At 41.0% G+C, this 21,090-nt stretch overlaps 1 protein-coding gene across 1 annotated transcript in view; it reads right to left on the bottom strand.

Moving 5' to 3' along the window:
* Positions 1–21,090, bottom strand: part of LOC126184491 (uncharacterized) — a 1,094,025-nt gene that overhangs the window by 534,796 nt on the left and 538,139 nt on the right. Inside the window, exon 4 of the mRNA XM_049926884.1 lies at positions 15,557–15,684. Coding sequence (XP_049782841.1) covers positions 15,557–15,684 — 128 coding nt within the window. The remainder of the gene's footprint in view (positions 1–15,556; positions 15,685–21,090) is intronic.

Below are 21,090 nucleotides of genomic sequence, written 5' to 3'. Positions count from 1 at the left end.
CCATTTTCATATTACTTTTCTAGCATTCCACTCACGAATGGCGCGTGGGAAAAAGGAACACATATACAGTTAACGAAATATAATTTACATTCTCCTACTGATGGATATTCATTCTATTCAACACACTGTGTTGTAAATAGTGCGAAAGCAGAAGTAGAGGAAGAAAAAGAATTGTGCTAGTCTGCATATTGTAGTGGGAATCAATCTGAAAACTTTGTTTTTTCCGACCTTGAAGATAATACTAAAAGATGTGTTTAGTCAGTGAGGAGGGACAGCCAGCATATAACCAAAATTGTTATTAATAGTCGCTAGTATAATTTTTCCTGTGTTCAGCATGAAGCAGGACAAGAGCAGTGCAGCAGTCACGTCACGCCAGCATGTAGGTCGGATATCACATTGGGCTGCCGTGCGGCATGCGTGTTTTGCTTCACAGATACACACATATTGCGTGGAGGATATGTAAATATGATGATGACCAATTACGACAGTGTGTTATTATTTAACAAAAAAATTATTACGATGGTATCCCACATATTGTTACTAAAAAGATTTAGATAGTTCAACAGTTTATGCTGAGTGATATTTTTCTGTAACTAGTACTCTACATCATTGGATCCTCAGTTTGCATTTATCGGGACTCTCTCGTTCAGCGCTAAGTGCCAAGCGACTAGAAAAAGTGCAAGTGCCTTCCGTGTATAAGAAGTGTAAAAGAACGGATCCGCAAAATTGCAGACCAATATACCTAACATCGGTTTGCAGCAGCATTCTGGAGCGTATTCTGAGTTAGAATATAATATATATCCTCGAGACCGAAAAGCTCATGTCTGAGGATCAGCACAGCTTTAGAAAGCATCGCTTGTGTGAAACCCAGCTCGCTCTTTTCTCACATGATATACTGTGAACTATGGATAAAGAGCGACCGGCTGATTCCATATTTCTAAATTTCCGAAAAGCATCGAACACGGTACCCTAGCATCTCGTGGTCGTGCGGTAGCGTTCTCGCTTCCCACGCCCGGGTTCCCGGGTTCGATTCCCGGCGGGGTCATGGATTTTCTCTGCCTCGTGATGGCTGGGTGTTGTGTGCTGTCCTTAGGTTAGATAGGTTTAAGTAGTTCTAAGTTCTAGGGGACAGATGACCATAGATGTTAAGTCCCATAGTGCTCAGGGCCATTTGAACCATTTTTGAACGGTACCCCACTGCAGACTGTTAACAAAGATACGTGCATTCGGACTAGGATCCCGGATATGTGACTGGCTCTAGGACTTCTTAAGTAATAGAACACAATATGCTCTCCTCGACGGCGAGTGTTCATCGGAGACAGGGGCAACATGAGAAATAGCCCAGGGAAGTGTGATAGGACCGTTGCTATTTTCTATACATATAAATGGCCTGGCAGACAGGGCAGGCAGTAGTCTTTAGTTGTTCGCTGATGATGCTGTGGTGTACAGGAAGGCGTCGAAGATAAGTAACTCTAGGTTGATACAAGATGACCTACATAAAATTTCTAGTTGGTGTGATGGATGTCAGTTGGATCTTAATGCAGAAAAATGAAAGTTAGTGCGTATGAATAAGAAAAACAGACCCATAATATTCGGATACAGCATTAGTAGTGTCTTGCTTGTTTAAATGTCTGGGAGTAATGTTGTGTAGCGACATGAAATGGAAAGAGCATGTGAGGATTGTGGTTGGGAAAGCAAATTGTCGACTTCGGTTTATTGAAAGAATTTTAAGAAAGTTTGGTTCACCTGTAAAGGAGACCGCAATAGGACGCAAGTGCGACCTTTTCTTGAGTACTGCTCGAGTGTTTGGGATCCACACCAACTCTGGTTGAAAGAAGACATCGAAGAAAGGCAGAGGCGAGCTGCTAGATTTGTTACCGGCAGGTTCGACCAGCAAGCAAGTGTTCGGGGTATGCTTCAGTAACTCAAGTGGGAATCGCTGCAAGGCAGAAGACATTCATTTTGAAGAACACTAATGAGAAAGTTTAGAGAACCGGCATTTGATGCTGAGTGCAGAACGATCCTACTGCCGCCAACATACATTTCGCGTAGAGACCACAGCAATCAGGTACGAGAAATTAGGGCTCACACGGAGGCATACAGACAGTCGTTTTCCTCTCTCTCTCTAGTTGCGAATGGAACAGGAAAAGAAACGACTAGTTGTGGTACAGGTACCCTCCACCACGCACCACACGATGGCTTGCGTAGTATGTATGTAGATGTAGATTTGTTAGGCGAGAGTAAACATTTATGCAACTAATAATGCTTCAAAATATGATTACCAGTATTTATGTGTATACAAATTTGTGATCTGTGAAAAATGAAACAATAAGCTTCAGCTTGTGTGCCTAATGTTTGGCAAAATTCCTTGTGTAACAGCTACATCTGTTATCCTTTTTTAATGTAGTCCCACAAAAAGAGATCTAAGGGCGTTATCAGCTGCTGCTCCGCAAACTGTTCTAGCACATCCAGGTAGATGTTAGCTATTACTGATTTTTTGACAAAAACATGAAACTGCACCACAAATTCATTTTACGAGAATCCCTAACATGATCTAAGGGAAATGTTGACCTTCCTCACATTATGTTCGTTATGGAATATAGCGTTATCTGAAAGAATTCGAAGAAAATTCTTTGCATATGCACATTGCTGGTACCAATATCTCAGATGCAAATGCTGTTCGTCAAGTTCCATCATCATGTGGAACTTACGAAGGGTGGTCAGAAACAGTTTGAAAAGCCTTTAAGGGCGTTGGAGGGTAGGTTGTGCTGAGAAATAATTGTTAAGAAAAAAATTCGTTACATTGCGCCATTTCCAAGTTAATTTGCATTGAAGTTAGCCCATCAGACCTTTGTGCAGAGACGGTGTGCCAAACATATTCTTTGGTTTTCTAACACCGAACAAGAGAGCACTACAAAAATTGACCATGGGACAGCAGTAAGGAGTGAGTGGTCTCGTGTTTTATCATCTATGCTATGGGAACAACTTACACTAACTGTATCTTGCAGGCCGCTTGAATTTGAGCATGCAATGACCTGATTGGCTAACTTGAATGCTAATTAACTCAAAACGGAGTAACACATCGAATTTTTTCATAACATTATTACTCAAGACCACCTTCCCTCCAACATCCTTTACTACTTCAAACTGTTTCTGGTCACCCTGTATTTACAATTCTTTACACTGTGGTCCTAGGAATCCCCAATTCATGAAAGGCAATTCGAGGAGATTTGAAAGGCCGTCCTGTTCGTTAAAGATTAAACACACTACCAGTCTCTTTAAAATTCATGTACCACACATTAATACTGGTGCTTCTCTTTCATCTCGTGATACCAGAGAACACACTACACCTTCTCTTTCCACGATAACATTTTAGAACAATGGCTGTTATTGCACTCTCTACCTGCAAACAAGTTAAGTGATTTAGTATTCCATTTTTTAAAAATTTGTGAAACAAACACTGATAATTTAGACACACCTTGTCTATTGATTACTATGTCTTCAGTAACTTGACAACTGCTCCATTATGGAAAAATAATTACATTAACCCAACACTATATTTACGCACAACTGTAATGTCGATGAGATCTACCTCAGGTGTAGGCAATTCTGAGTGACGATGTACCATACATAGCCGTGACACTCATGAAAATTCTTTGCGAAGAAACGATCTGTCAGTGTATATCAAATATTTCCTAAAATGCATGTACATGCTCACAGCACTCTGTATAGTTGGGCTAGGGTATTCCAGTTGCTATATATCTTAACTATTTCAGGTAGCCTAGTAGCACAGGAGGTGTTTGGTACAGAACATTGCACGCCATTCATTGTGTGAAAGCATTACATTCGCAGTCCTCAACACCACATTGAATCCCAGATCTCAGGGTGAATCTATACATTTAGCTTCTTCATTATAGTGGATAACCATACCAAGGTGTTGATAGCAGGAACAGTTGAAGTATATAACTATGGTGTGGTGTAGAACAGTCCGAGAGCCGTGTATGTGAGGCAGTTTATTTACACATAGTCTCAGTATTAGATGTTTGAATATATGCACTGCAAATGTCGGGAGTAGAGGGATGGAGGTATGGCTTTCATATTAATTTTTGGACTTCTATAGTTTTTTTAAGGAGGCAGATTATTGATAATGTTTATTTGTGTACAATGTAAAGTGGCTGTAAGTCAACACTCTGTCTCGCGCTCAGATAATGCAGCGAGTGTTGGCGGTATCTCATGCGATGCCATATTTATGAGCAAATCAAGACACATGTACGTACGTCAAGTCCAGGTAAACGTCGCAATTGCAATCATGTGCACAGCAGGCGATCTACTTCTCAGACAGCACAGGCTGCAGTGCATGATGACATGGACAATGGTACAACGATGGTGTAACACCAGTGTTACACTGGTGGCGCACTGGTGCAATGCTATCCGATTGTTCGGATAATTTTGGAACATTTTGTTACAGCAATAAAATCTGATAAAACGGTCTTCTCACTGCAGAGCACAGATCTGGAATTATTCCTAATGGATGAGAGCAAAACTGGGGGATGGGATGGAATTTGATTCTCATTGGATGAACTATCCATCCCCTCCCCTCTCCCCCTTCCTTCTCCACCATCACCTCTCCAGGGTGACCTAGCTATATGTCACCAGTGACCTTGAATATAACATACACAGATGTAATAGTATACTGGCCAAAAACTGCTGACAGCTGATGAGTCAGCGCATTTGGCCAGAACCCAGTGTGCCCATCTGTTAATCAAGACTGAGAAAGATTATAAACTTCGTTCTGTTTGGTTATAGTTTTAATTATTTTCTAGTCAACTGTATGGAAATTGTTAGTACAGACTACCCACAAAACTAAGTATTATTGGTAAGTTTTATATTAAAGCTGCAGAAACATGTTTTTTTCAACCTAGGACATTGTTCCCTCTCTTACAGAAAGTACTCCTCCAAGTGCAGTTAAAGAGTTGTGTGTATGCAAAAGAGAACTCGAAGTGGATGAGCGAAGTGGAGTATTTGGGGAAAACAAATGGTATGAAGGAAGAATGTAATCTGCTGCTGGAAAAAGACAATACATTGCAGGTGTGCAAACGAGGCTAAAAATTAGTTTAAGTACAGTATATCGAAAAACCTGGATGCAAGTGGGAGGATACAACGTATTATCATTTGCTATAGGTACCAATAGGAATTGGTTTTAAAACACAGTAGAATATGATAGATCCAAGAATATTTACTATATTAAAGGGATACAAGAAAAATCTATAAAACTCCACCTCCATGTGGATCTGCTTAAAAGGATGTTACGTTGTATCTAAATGTAGTGTTCTCGACAATGTGTATCTAGTAACAGGGAAACCATTTACAAAGTTACAGTCCGATGGAATAACTATATTTAATGGTCGTTCGTTTGCTGAAGTGGTAAACTTACAAGTTCTCCATGCAAATTCCGGTAGAATATGGGGCAGTGTAAACATCTTACACCCAAGAAGACGAGGAATGTCGTAACAATTTTACTATGCAGAAAACAGAAGGCAAAATTAATATTCCTAAAGCCAATCAGTTGGAAGAACTAGTCTACAAGGTGTTTCGTGTATGACACAAGCATTATCTCTAGTGTCGTGCGGATTGCAGTACCAGGGTAAGCAGACTCGAATAACTGAACTGCAAGGTGAAATTAATAACCTATCAGGGAGTCACTGTAATTTTTGAATGTCACTGGTAGCCGTTATTAATCTACATTCTATAACATAATGGTCACGGAGTTTTAATGCATCTATTATGAATAAAATTCACTTTATGAATGCGTGTTAAGTTCAGATGTAAAAACTAGTCTTCAGCATTTTATGCCATCAAAGTGTCATATAGTTCTTACAGTGTGACAGCATTAGTCAGTCCTTGCAAAATGTACCTTGACCTGTACGACAGATCAGTAGTGCCAATAAGTGAGCCACATGTGTTTTGTGCTGTTATAAAAAAATGGTATAGACAATTTTTGGTTTCTCTGAAGTGCTATATTTCCTTGGCACAAATTTCGATCTATACTCATCACCAAGTATACCTTAACCTATATGTTAGTACTGTAGCATCAATCAAATGAGCCATATGTATTTTGTACTGTTATACAAAAAAGCTTTACTTGCTTTGCTAAATAAAACAGACAATTTAAATAAGAAAATAGATTTTTGACTCTTAATTTGAGAGTAAACAGTCGTGTTTAGGTGTCAAAAGTACCTTAGGCCTCATTGGTAGTGTTAACAAAGTGAGTCATTTGTGTCTTTTAGTGTTACAGAAAAATAATGCAGTCAGCTTGGACGTGGAAAAAACATGGTGGTATCAACGTTGAGAGTCCAGTGTGCCTTGCATGAAGTAGGGTACAAAAACGTAGTTATTATTGTATTTGGGCACCAAGGGGTCACTACGTGGAAGTACAGTGCACAAGATGGAAAGTTCTGGGGTGTATGTTGAGTGTTTCTTTTTAATGGCCAGCAAAAAGCTAAATGCGTTATGTGTTGGCTTCGAAGTTCTCTGATTAACCTATTTCCAAGAAACTGGTGTGGCTTAGGAGAGGGGAGTGAGGAGATGGGATAGGGAGAGGAGTTGAGGGGAAGGCAGTCAGAGATTAAATGTCTGCGATTTTGGTGCACAATAGTCATGGAGGTATAAGGAGGGGAGATGGCACTATGGCCGTCTGCTGTACGTCTGTTTGAAGCCGGTGAGCCGCCATGTTTGATTGGTCAAAACAGTGACAGAGCTCTTGTTAGAATTGCGTGTTCTTCATATTTAACGTTATATCTGCGAAATAATTTCAGATGATGAGTGTTACAATGTTTACATGCATAACACAACGTCAGAATAGCTTTTTCAGGTGTTTTCGTTTTGTTGTTAATGCGTTTTTGCCCCAGCAATACAACTGATTTGGTCTCGTTAACTTAAGTGTTTCTTTTGGATACGAACTTCGAATGACGAAAAATAACAGTGTACAAAGCTCTTTTCAAACTCAAATCACCTTTTACTGTATTTGTGTCGATGTAAACTGAAAGCAGAACCCGAAAGCTATGCTAGTTTACATACCGGATGATATTTCTTACTCGTTTACACACTTAAACAAAATTTCATTTGTAAATACAAACATCGTTTGTGCTTTGTCAAGAAAAATAAGCATATGAACCCACAGAGCCCTACGAGCTTCATTGATCGGAAATCTGAAATAAAATAAGAAGAAAGCAGTTTCACAAAACGTAAACAAGGCCGCACATCTCACGAATATAAACGACAATATTTTACGAACGGGGCCACTTACGCATGGAACGTGATTCCTTTTCACTTGGTAGCACTATTCCAACGGTTAGTACACCCGTAAACAACGCAAACCGGCATTTTAAAATGAAAAAAATCTTCAGCAGCTGTACACAGTAGCACAATCGGAAACGAGTCTTCTGACCAAACTGCAATGGCGGAGCTCGGTTTCTGTCGGCTTCAAGTTTGTGACGTCATGGCATCTCCCCTCCTTATACCTCCATGACAATAGTGATAGGAAAACGAACTACTGTTGTAATATCTTTCGGGACAGAGATACAACTAGCAGAGCAAGATGGCTGCCACCTGCAGCTACTCAGCGAAGACATCCTTAATCGGTGTCCTGGCGACACGGAGTACAGCGCTGCCAAGTGCAGGCTAGCAGAATTTGGTGTAATTTGTAAAAAACCCCGTTGCATTCCTACTTCGGGGCACAACTTTAGTGGAAAGGGAAAGTAAGAGCCAAAATGATGCACAACAGGTAAGACAGAAAACAGTGCCTGCACATAAATTTTATGCATGAGTGCTCATAATGTTTTGTCTAACCTCTGTATTTGAAATCTTGTGCAAAGTTTAGCTGCTAATAAACGAAATGAACATAAGTGTGTCTGCAAAGCCATCTTTTGACTGTAAAAATTTCAATGACATGCCTTGCTTCATGGGCCTTGTGAGTTTTGTCACTAACTTGTTTCCTAAATGGATCTGCAGTTTTGAAAACAGTTTCGTTCAATGGCCTACACATCCGTTCACATGTACAACAAACTAGTTAAATCTCTGACTATTTATTTTCTGCAGTAGGTGTAATATCTATAAGCACATATTATCTAGAAGGCGTGCAGTCATTCCAAATGAACGCGTGTTGTTAGAATGGGAGGAAGATCTTGTAGTAGAATGGGAGGAAGATCTTGTAGTATGATGCACTCTCGTGGTCAGCTGCATCGTTTGTATTCGTATGAATTGTAATCTTCTCTTTGACCTGTTCATTGTCTACAGTACATACTTCACTGTATGTCCTCCTGGTTTTTCGTTCATCGACGCGTTTGTCCTATAGGCCATTCCAGAGATCAGGTTTCTTGACTTTATATTATAGTAACAACAGAACTGTTACACTTCCTAAATTTCCGCCCGTTACTGGTCCTATACAAAAATCTGGACTGACGTAGTTGATGATAAATCCAACAGGTTTTAAAACTCAATATTACAATTGCAGATTTAAATCTGGGACTCCCCTGTTTCAAATAGTGCAGCTGCCTGACAATATAAACCGTGAAAAAGAATAATTAATATGCTCAAACCAACGTAATTGAGATGAGTCAGTAGAGGGTGCGTGAACATAAGATATTCCCATTTATCAAGCATATGTTTTAGTGTGGTATGTCAATGCTAATATACCGAAGGAATTATTCCTGTTGATTTCGAAGGATAAATTCCTGTGGAATTTATTAAATGTTGTCGATGAATATATTAATATTGTATTGTGAAAACCATGACAGATCGAGTCAACAGAAACAAGCAGAAGTGCAAAATAAATTTGAGAAGAGAAATATTAATTATTGAAATTTTTCAGGCGTTGAAGAAAACTCTTCCAAAGCTGGCAATAAGGTGTGAATTTACAAGTATATCACTTAGAACGAGGCTTAAAACTTCACGCTTGCCGTCGTAGGTAGGTTATTATTAATGAATTATGCGTGAATGTAAATGATTTTGAGAGAAAGATAGGTGAAGAGTGTTTTTTTATAATATGTGTTCATATATTGGTCGCTTGTGAATTGGAGTAGTTCTCAGCAATCAACCAAAACAAATTCATTAGGCCGTCAGAATTGTCTTAGGAGGGCTGGAGCAGGCAACACGTTTCTACAGTAGTTGCACACGAAATAATTCTATGTAGCATTTTAACAGACGTCCGTGTATAAACATGGGCGCTACAGGTTGATATCGTGTGACCGTGATGTCTGTGCAGTGCATCCAAACTGTCAAGCTGAATAGACGATGCTGTTTTAGCAGCTTCCTATTTTGAGTTAACTGGATTTTAACTTTAGCTCGAGTGCTAGTGAACTGGGCGTAAACGGGAACTTCTTCGTTTCCGTACAGAAATAGCGCCAAATACCTTGTTAAACAGATTTAATTACATGCCTTAAGTAACGAAATGTGATATTTACGCGCTGTGTATAATAATCTGCACAACGTAATGTATTTAGCAAGTTCCCAGTTATAAAATAAGACAAAAAGGACAACAAGGATTCGGTATTCCCTCGTTTTGAACAAGAAGTGCTGTGATGACATCAAAAATTGTGATATAAGTGTCCTTTACTCTATAAAAGTGACACTAAGTGTTGACAGGAAACAAATTAATTGTTGCGGACGATCACCGAGTTGGCCAATATTCGTTGAAATAAAATAATGCCATTTTGAAGTACATTCTTTAGTTCTACTGCAAGGGGGAAATCCATTACTTTTCTGTGTGAAAGTTTTCACGCAAATACTTTGCTACGGGAAAGAACAAATAAATGTGAAATAAAAACATCTTTAGGTTATTGCTGCCTTTAGAAGGTGGCCTAAAAATATTGACCTGTTTATGCATTTATCGGAAAATGGCCACACTAAACGTTTTCGCAATATCCATGCTTTTATTGCTCACCGTGTGCGTACTTGCCTTGGCTTATCTGCGAGAGGTCGCCGTCACACTGCTGAACGCAATATTTACCTGATGCCGTTAAAGATACAAGCTTTTGTTACTTCCATTTGCATTTATACTGGGGTACTGTACGTGGTTTTGACGTTATGATTAGAGAAGAAACACTGACACAAAGATTTCCTAATTATAATATGCTGCGGGCTTTGTACACATCACGTGAAATCGTTTACACGCGAGGAAATACAAACAAAGCTTGTTTTCAGGCATGGAGCAAGTGGAAACAAGATTGTAGCAAATTTCGCATACTGACCGATATACCTAACCCTTTTCTCGCTGTTATCATAATAACTTGACAATAACTGGCGAAAAAAAGTGTCTGTGACTGAGAAAGACAAATAAATATGTCTTTTGTAACCGTTAATCATTTTCAGTCCGATAATTTTCATTTCTCTGCGCGTAAACGATGTCACATACCAACAATGTAACATGTAATGCTACATAATATTTATGTTTTTCTTACAGTTCGTTCAGCGATTCTGTTTTACAAGCTTGGGCGTTCTTATGTTGAAGGGTAACCTCTCGAAATTAAGAAAAAGAACATTGCACTATATAAAGTACAGGTATTATTCAAGATAACTGAAAAACATGCTGTTCTGCGTTCGACACGCCAATAATACAATAAATTATTGTTGTTGTCTGTATTCATTGAAGTGTTAGTAGAACATGATACCAAATAAGGCATCCGCTAGTGAAGATATCCTTACTTGCTACTGGTATTTCTCTGCCTTTGCGTGCAGCAGCAGCTGTAGCAACCTTAACTTCTATTTCAGATTATTAGCTGCAGTTAGACCTCCCGTTTATATGTAGATTTAAATACAAGTCTTTTACTCTAGGCGTATGGATATTTTGAATGATAATATTAGGTATAAAAAACAGTCGTGCCAATTTACCTATGGTTTACGAAGTGTCTGAAGAAGCGTGTTAAGGTGTAAAACCACATTGTCAAGTGCAGATCCAGTGCATAATTTTAAAGCCTTACTATGCAAATGTTTTGTTGTTGGTGCTGTTTACGAGTTATTCGATATCAGCGCACAAAACCTTTGAACGGATACATTACCTCGATATTTTGCATAGATGCTGACGTTAATCTAGAACAGTCCGACAATCGTTTATTTCAGTACCACGCATGCTATAATTATCATTAAACACATCATTATTAAGTCATGAAAATTTTGAATTGTAAGTCTAAGCGTTTTAATACAGGAGTTCGTGAGAAGGGTGTTTCAACTGACATCTCGGCGCCATACCTTATAACGCTTTGTATAGTCAACTATTATGGAATTTTAGTGGCCGTTTACGAATTTTTTTGCACCTCCCTTGAATCGCAGGCATACACTGACCGAATACTCTGCAACATTCCTGCACCGCAAGAGAAACTGTTAATGCACCAATTTCCAGTGGTTTAGAATTGTGTTTGTTGACTGCTTCAGGAATAACTTAGCGCGAAGAGAACGGCGGAGACGGAAGCTGCAGGAGAAACGCGAGGGCAAAACAGGACTCGATGAAAACTCAAGGGTGTAACGTTTACTGATACATTACTGACAGCAAACATTCCGAAACAAGGACAGTATTTGCCTGTAGGCGCCGTGTGGAGGATGTCGGCAGACAGCCGCCTATGTAGCTCGCAGTGGTGCTAGATGAAACTGTAAGCTCGTGCACACACAAAATTATAATACTCTGTGAGAGTGACAGATAGACAAGAAAGTGCTTCAAGAGAAAAGGTGCACATACTTTCACAAGACATATTTACACACATAGAACATATGCTGCAACTTTTGCGATAAACATGAGTTAGAAGCACATTTGTTACTTTGAATGTCACTGACAGATATCGCAGTCTGCTGTATAACTGAGCAAATAATCCGGAAACCTAAAAGATATTCTTTATCAACAATTATTGTAAATTTGTTCGATAAGAACAACAGCGTCGGAGAGCCCCGTGTATTTTACACAGATAAAACGGTGAGGTAAATGTAAGATGTTTCAGGATCACGTCCACTCAACACAAAATATATTCTCCAAAAATTTCTGATCTCACAATCGTTACACTTTCTCGAATTTTCAGAGCATGCAAAATTGCTTTGTCATATAAGATGGGAAAACGATTCTACACGGAGAGGGCATACAAACTGTCTGGATCGCACAATCTACTACTATGTTAAGAGGTAGTGACACTGTTGAGCAGTGACTTCAATAGTCCAACGTTACAGAAAAACAAACTGAACAGTTGTTAGTATGATGCCACACTAGAAGACTGTCATCAGTGATTATATGCAACGCACATACTATTATCACGCAGTGTTGCAGCACAGTTGCTCATCAACACGACTGCCTATAAACTGCGGATTGAAATGGTAACAATAATGCTGCTTTTGAATAGATTCCTCCTGGAGGAAGTACTCATACACTTCCTCGCTTCTGAATTTACTGTCTTACTGTTCGTTTGCAGAATAAGGGACACAGACTCTTTTAAGAGGATATTTTTACGGGTGTTTCACCATGAATGGGTATCATTTTCCTCTACTGTGTTAATATTTAGGTGATAATCAGTGAATGCAAAACGAAAGATGCGATAGTAGGAATAGTGAAGTCACAATAAAGATCTCACAGACGTTGAAAGGTAGTATGAAATCACTGTAAGCTAATTAGGTAAACTATGAGTTAAAATTATCACCTGTCTGTACGGCAGAACAAAACAATTTAAGGATACAACTGGGCTGGGCATCGAAACGGAAGTATAACTCCTGTATTCGGAATCTTATGATGAAAATAAACGTTCCCCACACATGATTAATAATGGAGCAGAAGAAATAACCAAACGCGTAGAGGTGCAGAGTCATAACAGAAGTTACTTGTTCATTAATGGAAGGCATGCAGTTCCTCCTGTTACATTCAAGGCAGAAACTAATTTTTCATAGTGTATGACGAAGTAGCTTGAGCTACTATTCCAGAATAGTAGAGGAATGGAATAATTCTGGGTCAGTTTGCATGTTGTACAATTTGGTAAAGGCACTGAAGAGCGCAACCGCGACGTTAACTGCAAAATAATGAAATTTAAATAATGACCCACAAATATTCACATCGTGGGTAGTCCACACTGAATTTTAATAAATTTAGAGAAACTAGACCTGCAAGTGCAGAAGTATCCACAGCAGCTACTTCGCGATGAGACTGAGCATAGGTGCTACACCTTAATGTTTAGAATAAATTTTCTAATATTATTTTATGCTGCCAACTCCTCCACATAAATGCGTGCTAATCATCTAATAGCAATTAAATTTCATACGAAACACTAGGTTTGTCATCAAATTAGTTCCCTCTAATCTCCGTCGATCTCCTATTATTATTTTTTCCTCCCGCTGTCCTCTTTCGTGACTCTTGGCATTATGCATACTCTGAAAATTTAGAAAGCCATTTGTGTTGACTCGCGATCATGTTAACAAAATTCTCTTCGTCTTTCCGCAGCGGACGGTGGCTTGCGTCGACACCATTGTTCTTACCGTTTCCGACTGCCTTGCTCTACGTCACGTTCAGATCTCGGAAGAGAACGGAACATTCGCATCGCGGCCAGACTTTTCGTGAGGGTGTGTGTCGTGAAGGTCTCTGCTTGAGGTTTACATTCCAAATACTGTGCCTGAACTGTTCACTTTTCATGCCACATACGTTTTCCGTGCACGCTAGTGGTTCACGAAATAAATTATTGGGATGTCCATCCACCAGAAATAAGTCTAAGACCGTCTGCTTATCAGAAGACATCATCTTTGATTCTGATTTTCCTTTCTTGTTGTGACTGTCAAGTGAGAAACGCGGTATTATCTGACTGTCACTTAAAATACTGCTATATACAGGGTCTAACGAAAATTGTGTTATACTTATGAATCTGGTTCTTCGTGTAAAAATAAAAATAAAAGCTCTCATAGTTAGGGTCCGGAAATGCATAGTTTCCGAGTTTTATAAAATACATCATTCCATTTTGTGGAAAATTATCATGACAAGACTGTGTCTATGCATGGATATAATTTAACTCTTACATCTTACAAAAAGTATTTAAAAACAACAAACAACCACCGTTAATAACGCTGTTTATTAAAAGCAAATAGCACCGTTAGTGGTTTCAAACCAACAGATCCATCATCAAACGGCCGTTCAGTTTTCCTTTCTCATGTAAATTCTGCTGTACATAAGATATCAGTTGTTTGTGACTGTTCCGAAAGTTTTTGGGATGATAGCAGCATACAGCAAGAACCTACATTATAGATCGGAATACCTTATTTTAATCAGATTTAATAGTGACCTAAAACAACATGAACACCTCTCTAAAGTAAGAACTGAGTTCCATTTGTGATATTTACATCCAACATCCTTCGCTATTTTCAAGGCGTTGATTGTTTTAAACATATTTTTCTTCCGCGTAATAGTATGCAAAATTAAGAACGTTGGAAACGGATGCAGTGCAGATCACCACACACACACCCATACCTTAGTGTATCATAACATCTAGAGTAGCGTAATTAGTGATACGATAAGGGCTTTTCGATCGTCCTTTGTCTTGCCCATATTTGCCGGTATATGGACGTCTACAACATATTTTGCGAGGTGTTGTCTGATAATTATTAGTCGGAAACGAAGCATATTCGGACCAGTACTAATAAGCTTATGGGTGGAGTTTCTGTGATTTTGTACGTCCTAGGTTGTCGTATTAAAACCTCGCTAAAAACTAGCTGCTGACTGGAAACGTTGGCCGTAGGAAAATAAAATGTTTGATATACAGGTAAAGAAAAGGTGTGTCGAGCTCAGTTACAATTGTTACTCACAAATGTGCCAAGAAATCTGTATCTTATGCAATATTTCGTAATTAGCAGCACAAGAAGAGCGACATTATTAAGTGTTTATTTTTGACAGATTCTGAAAACATGTAAAGAACTAAGTTAAATCCAGCGAAATAAAAGAAAAAATACGAAATCAATAGGCAGTAGTTTCCATTTACTGCTTTTAGGCCAAAGGTCTGTAACAACTTCCCATTACGCCTGGTGGATGGACGGGTGGGAAGGATCACAAATGCAATGCTAAATACGAGAGGGTGAATTTTTGTGATTTCTAACATAAAGCAGGACACATGGAACATATCAATGTAAACTTAATTCACAAACAGGAACACTCTGACAAATATTAAAGTATAACTTATCTGAAACAGAATGATATTTCAATTTAGGAAATATGGATCGCTTCTGATTTAGTTCAACACAAACACTGTTTCCGAGAGGTCATAGCCATGTCGGCGTGATCGAACTGGTGACAATGTGCTTGTGATTAGCAGTGCTGTCACAGTTTCTTCGCGGGAACATTGCTTGTGAGAACTTGTATGAACAACTGTGAGACTTTTCAAATACGCTATTTAAAGGAATCCATGTTTACTGTATTTTTATTATCTCGAAAATCATCATTACTGTCATGCAATTATAACATAAAAGGAGTGCCTCAGTACCGTTTTTGACTGCCAATTTAACCTATCTCGCTTTACATTTTTAATTCATGCTTCATGTTGAGCTGCTTACTTACCGACGCAAGGATTGTGATTAACCATCGTAAATATCCGATCACAGCGCCTTTTCATATGATTATTTGGACATATGCAACCAAACATTGGAGACAATCTCAGTTTGGTCCAAGCTTCATGACACAAGTCTCTGAAACAACAAAAATATTACATGCAAATAAATAAGAAACCAACGAAAACAGCGTACATGTGACAACAAAGTAAGGTACATTCATAATTTAATCAAAAAGTTTTTACATCGAACGTTTTAAAAAAATGCAAACGTATCTTAAATGCCTTGTAATTTAGTGATAACTTGTTGTAACTCTTAGTACAAGCTCCAACTTTTTCCGGTCATCCAGCACTGTCAGCGTACATCAGATGGTTTTCCAGTTATTGAAGTTAAAGGAAAAGGGAAAAAAAATATTTTGTTGAAATGGTGATAGCAGTATCTGTGTTTTATTAATGAACGTAATGGAATTTTAAACGATAGAAGTAATTAATAATCAAATATGTGTGTAAGAAGTATGTGTCAAATAATAAAAGCTTGTTATGCAAAACACGGCTGAAAGTTAATATGAATCGTTCAGAAAATGCTATCAAAGTGTAGTCAGTTTTCTTCCTGGTAGAAGTAATGAATGTAATCATGACGCAGTACCACACTTTTAATACATGCTACTGTCGATCAGTTTATAGGTTTTATGCGCATAAATTATTAAAAATGAGCGCTATTAAATTTAGATATTTGTTTCAACGTCGCGTCTGAAACTAATACCCATGCATTTTACATTTATCGAGGAGAGTGAAAACTGTGTGACACTATCTAGATATCTACATCTATACTCTGTAAACCACAGTGAAGTGCATGGCAGAGAGTACGTCCCACCGTAACAGTTAGTAGGTTTTCTTCCCGTTCCATTCACGTGTGGAGCGTCGAAAGAATGATTGTGTGAATGTCTCCGTGCGTACTGTAATTATTCTAATCTTATTGTCACGATCCCTATGCGAGCGATACGTACGGAGTTGTAGTACATTCCTAGTCATCATTTAAAGCCAGTTCTTGAAAATTCGTTAGCAGACTTTCTCCGGATAGTTTACGTCTATCTTCAGGAGACTGGTAGCTCAGTTTATACAGTATCTTTGTGACACACTCCCACGGATGAAACAAACATGTGATCATTCGTGCTGCTCTTCCGTGTATACGTTCAATGTCCCCTGATAGTCTTATTTGGTAGGGGTCCCACACATTTGAGCAATGCTCTAGAACCGGTCGCACGAGTGATCTGTAAGCAATCTCCTTTGTTGAATGATTTCACTGGGACACACCAAAGCTGCTTCTACATCTGACGAATATTCTTCATCCAAGATAACATGCTGCGTCCTCTGTTCTCAATCCGGCCACAAATTTCAATTGACACCCCATACCATCTTAGTTTTGACAATAAGCGCAAGTGTGATACTGCGTGAAGTGCTTTTCGGAAATAAGAAATACGGTATCTACCTGACTGCTTTGATCCGAAGCTTTCAATATGTCTTGTGAGAAAAAACTACTTGGATTTAACATGATATATATTACAGTATCAATGCCTGAAGTCATATGGATTATCCAAATACAAAAATAAAAATCATGGAAGGATTTTTGGATGTTGATGAGAGTCTGCCTAAAAATATTGAATTAATTTAGAAAAACAGGTCTCCAGTCACCTTTCGAAAAATCATGCTTGTCGTAAAGGTTAAATGGGATTAGGAGTTCTGAATAAAAAAATTGGAAGAAACAGAGATTACAGCAAAAACAAAAATGGAGATAATCGGCATTGGATCCTTTTTTTTATATAAATGTTTAATGTAAGAGAACGCTGAGATCGGCATCCAGCTTTGGAGTATGGAGATTACTCAGCGCGACATTTTTAATGTCCAACCAGTTACCTATTTGTATTCTTAATCACGTCCTTCAAGCGTAGCTAAAAGTCACATCATTTGTCAACTGGAACAGTAGAAGGGATGTGGAAATATCAACTAATATTATATTTCAGAATTACTGCTTACAACAAAATACACTCCTGGAAATTGAAATAAGAACACCGTGAATTCATTGTCCCAGGAAGGGGAAACTTTATTGACACATTCCTGGGGTCAGATACATCACATGATCACACTGACAGAACCACAGGCACATAGACACAGGCAACAGAGCATGCACAATGTCGGCACTAGTACAGTGTATATCCACCTTTCGCAGCAATGCAGGCTGCTATTCTCCCATGGAGACGATCGTAGAGATGCTGGATGTACTCCTGTGGAACGGCTTGCCATGCCATTTCCACCTGGCGCCTCAGTTGGACCAGCGTTCGTGCTGGACGTGCAGACCGCGTGAGACGACGCTTCATCCAGTCCCAAACATGCTCAATGGGGGACAGATCCGGAGATCTTGCTGGCCAGGGTAGTTGACTTACACCTTCTAGAGCACGTTGGGTGGCACGGGATACATGCGGACGTGCATTGTCCTGTTGGAACAGCAAGTTCCCTTGCCGGTCTAGTAGTGGTAGAACGATGGGTTCGATGACGGTTTGGATGTACCGTGCACTATTCAGTGTCCCCTCGACGATCACCAGTGGTGTACGGCCAGTGTAGGAGATCGCTCCCCACACCATGATGCCGGGTGTTGGCCCTGTGTGCCTCGGTCGTATGCAGTCCTGATTGTGGCGCTCACCTGCACGGCGCCAAACACGCATACGACCATCATTGGCACCAAGGCAGAAGCGACTCTCATCGCTGAAGACGACACGTCTCCATTCGTCCCTCCATTCACGCCTGTCGCGACACCACTGGAGGCGGGCTGCACGATGTTGGGGCATGAGCGGAAGACGGCCTAACGGTGTGCGGGACCGTAGCCCATCTTCATGGAGACGGTTGCGAATGGTCCTCGCCGATACCCCAGGAGCAACAGTGTCCCTAATTTGCTGGGAAGTGGCGGTGCGGTCCCCTACGCCACTGCGTAGGATCCTACGGTCTTGGCGTGCATCCGTGCGTCGCTGCGGTCCGGTCCCAGGTCGACGGGCACGTGCACCTTCCGCCGACCACTGGCGACAACATCGATGTACTGTGGAGACCTCACGCCCCACGTGTTGAGCAATTCGGCGGTACGTCCACCCGGCCTCCCGCATGCCCACTATACGCCCTCGCTCAAAGTCCGTCAACGGCACATACGGTTCATGTCCACGCTGTCGCGGCATGCTACCAGTGTTAAAGACTGCGGTGGAGCTCCGTATGCCACGGCAAACTGGCTGACACTGACGGCGGCGGTGCACAAATGCTGCGCAGCTAGCGCCATTCGACGGCCAACACCGCGGTTCCTGGTGTGTCCGCTGTGCCGTGCGTGTGATCATTGCTTGTACAGCCCTCTCGCAGTGTCCGGAGCAAGTGTGGTGGGTCTGACACACCGGTGTCAATGTGTTCTTTTTTCCATTTCCAGGAGTGTATCTTAACAGACTGAAATAACGCTACGAGATACAAAAGTACGTATCACAATATTACATTGTCCAATAACATTGTGACCACCACCTATGTTCGACGTCAACACAGTAACAAGTCACAGACGGCAGGTGGCAGCACCAGCAGTGGAGGATTTATAAAACGTGCGGAGGGACGGGATAAACGGTGCTAACCCTACTGTAATGCGGAAACGGAGCGATTTACCTGACGTCCGAAAGGGCATAATCATTGGCTTTCGAGCCAACGGTGGAAGCATTTCCGAAACGACTATGCTTGTAAACTGTTCGCGTGCCGCCTTGGTTAAAGTATACGGTGCATGGCAGACTGGTGCTATCCAAAACTGGCGTCGAGGCAACTGTGGTGCGGCATGGGCCATAGACGAAAGGGCTGAACGGCTGCTGCGCAGATTTGTATGGGCGAATAGACGTGCAACTATTGAGCAACTGACTGCCCAAATGAACCGAGGGGCTACTGACAGTGTCTTCTCAACGCCGTTCAGCGAACGTTGCTTTGTATGGGCCTCCGCAGCAAGCGTCTGGTTCGCTCGTTCATGCTGACTGCTGTTGATCGGCGCAGTGGTTAGCACACTGGACTCGCATTCGGGAGGACGACGGTTCAATCTCGCGTCCGGCCATCCTGATTTAGGTTTTCCGTGATTTCCCTAAATCGCCCCAGGCAAATGCCGGGATGGTTCCTTTCAAAGGGCACGGCCGACTTCCTTCCCTATCCTTCCCTATTCCGATGAGACCGATGACCTCGCTGTCTGGTCACCTCCCCCAAAAACAACCCAACCCAACTGCTGTCGATTGGCGACGAAGGCTGGAATTTTGCACGCGGGTGCGCAACTGGACGTCAGCTGACTGGTGACAGGTGGCCTTTTCAGATGAAACACGCTTTATCCTCCATTGGACAAATGGCCGTTGGTGTGTACGGCATGAAACGTCTGAAAGCAAACACAATGCAACAGTCGTCGGAAGGGTCCAGGTCTGGGGGGATTATGGTCTGGGGAATGTTTTCGTGGCATTCTCTACGCGATTTCGTCATTATGGAAGGTACAACAGATCAGCAGAAGTATGCATCTATCCTTGGGGACCTTGTGCACCCACAAATGCAGTTGGCTTCTCCCTGGCATTATAGCACCTACCAACAGGACAATGCAACGTGCCACACAGCTCTAAGTGTGTGATGGTGGTTTGAAGAGTCCCAGAATGAGTTAACTGTGCTCCCTTGACCAGAAACCCCCCCCCCCCCCGGGTTTTAACCCCATGGAGCCCTTGTGGGACCATCTCGATCGGGCTGTACGCGCTGTGGAGCCTCAACCGAGGAAGCTAGCGCAACTGGTCACGGCACTGAGTGTGCTTGGCTCCACATTGCTGTTAATACCTTCCAGACCCTCAGTGACTCTCATCCTGCACGTCTCGCTTTTGACAGGCGGTTAAATTAATGTTACAGGACAGTGTAATCAGCAGTGCAAAGTAAAATGTTTTTACATATGGCAAGATATTAGTATTTGCAGTTTATAAATTTATTTTTATATCTTTATTTTATTGCACGGTAAATTTATTTACATATAAACGGCAAACTTCCTTGATTTCAGAACACATTGAATCCTCTTTTATTATCATCTGATAGTGACACTACATGTATTGGTATCGAACTGATGCACCTGACTTTTGTAATTTAGAATCTACCCAACATATGTTACTGTAAACCTGTTAATGATGCGTGTCTTGCAGGTTTCTATCTACACTCTGTCCGCCCCCGGTAGGTGACTGGTCAGCGCGACAGAACGTCAATCCTAAGGTTCAAAATGGCTCTGAGCACTATGGGACTTACCTGCTGAGGTCATCAGTCCCCTAGAACTTAGAACTACTTAAACCTAACTAACCTAAGGACATCACACACACCCATGCCCGAGGCAGGATTCGAACCTGCGAACGTAGCGGTCGCGCGGTTCCAGACTGTAGAGCCAAGAACCGCTCGGCCACCCCGGCCGGCTCAATCCTAAGGGCCCGCGTTCGATTTCCGGCTGGGTCGGAGATTTTCTCCGCTCAGAGAATCGGTA

This window comes from Schistocerca cancellata, chromosome 4 (assembly GCF_023864275.1).
Source record: "Schistocerca cancellata isolate TAMUIC-IGC-003103 chromosome 4, iqSchCanc2.1, whole genome shotgun sequence".
NCBI lineage: Eukaryota > Metazoa > Arthropoda > Insecta > Orthoptera > Acrididae > Schistocerca > Schistocerca cancellata.
This window is presented reverse-complemented; position numbering and strand designations above follow the sequence as displayed.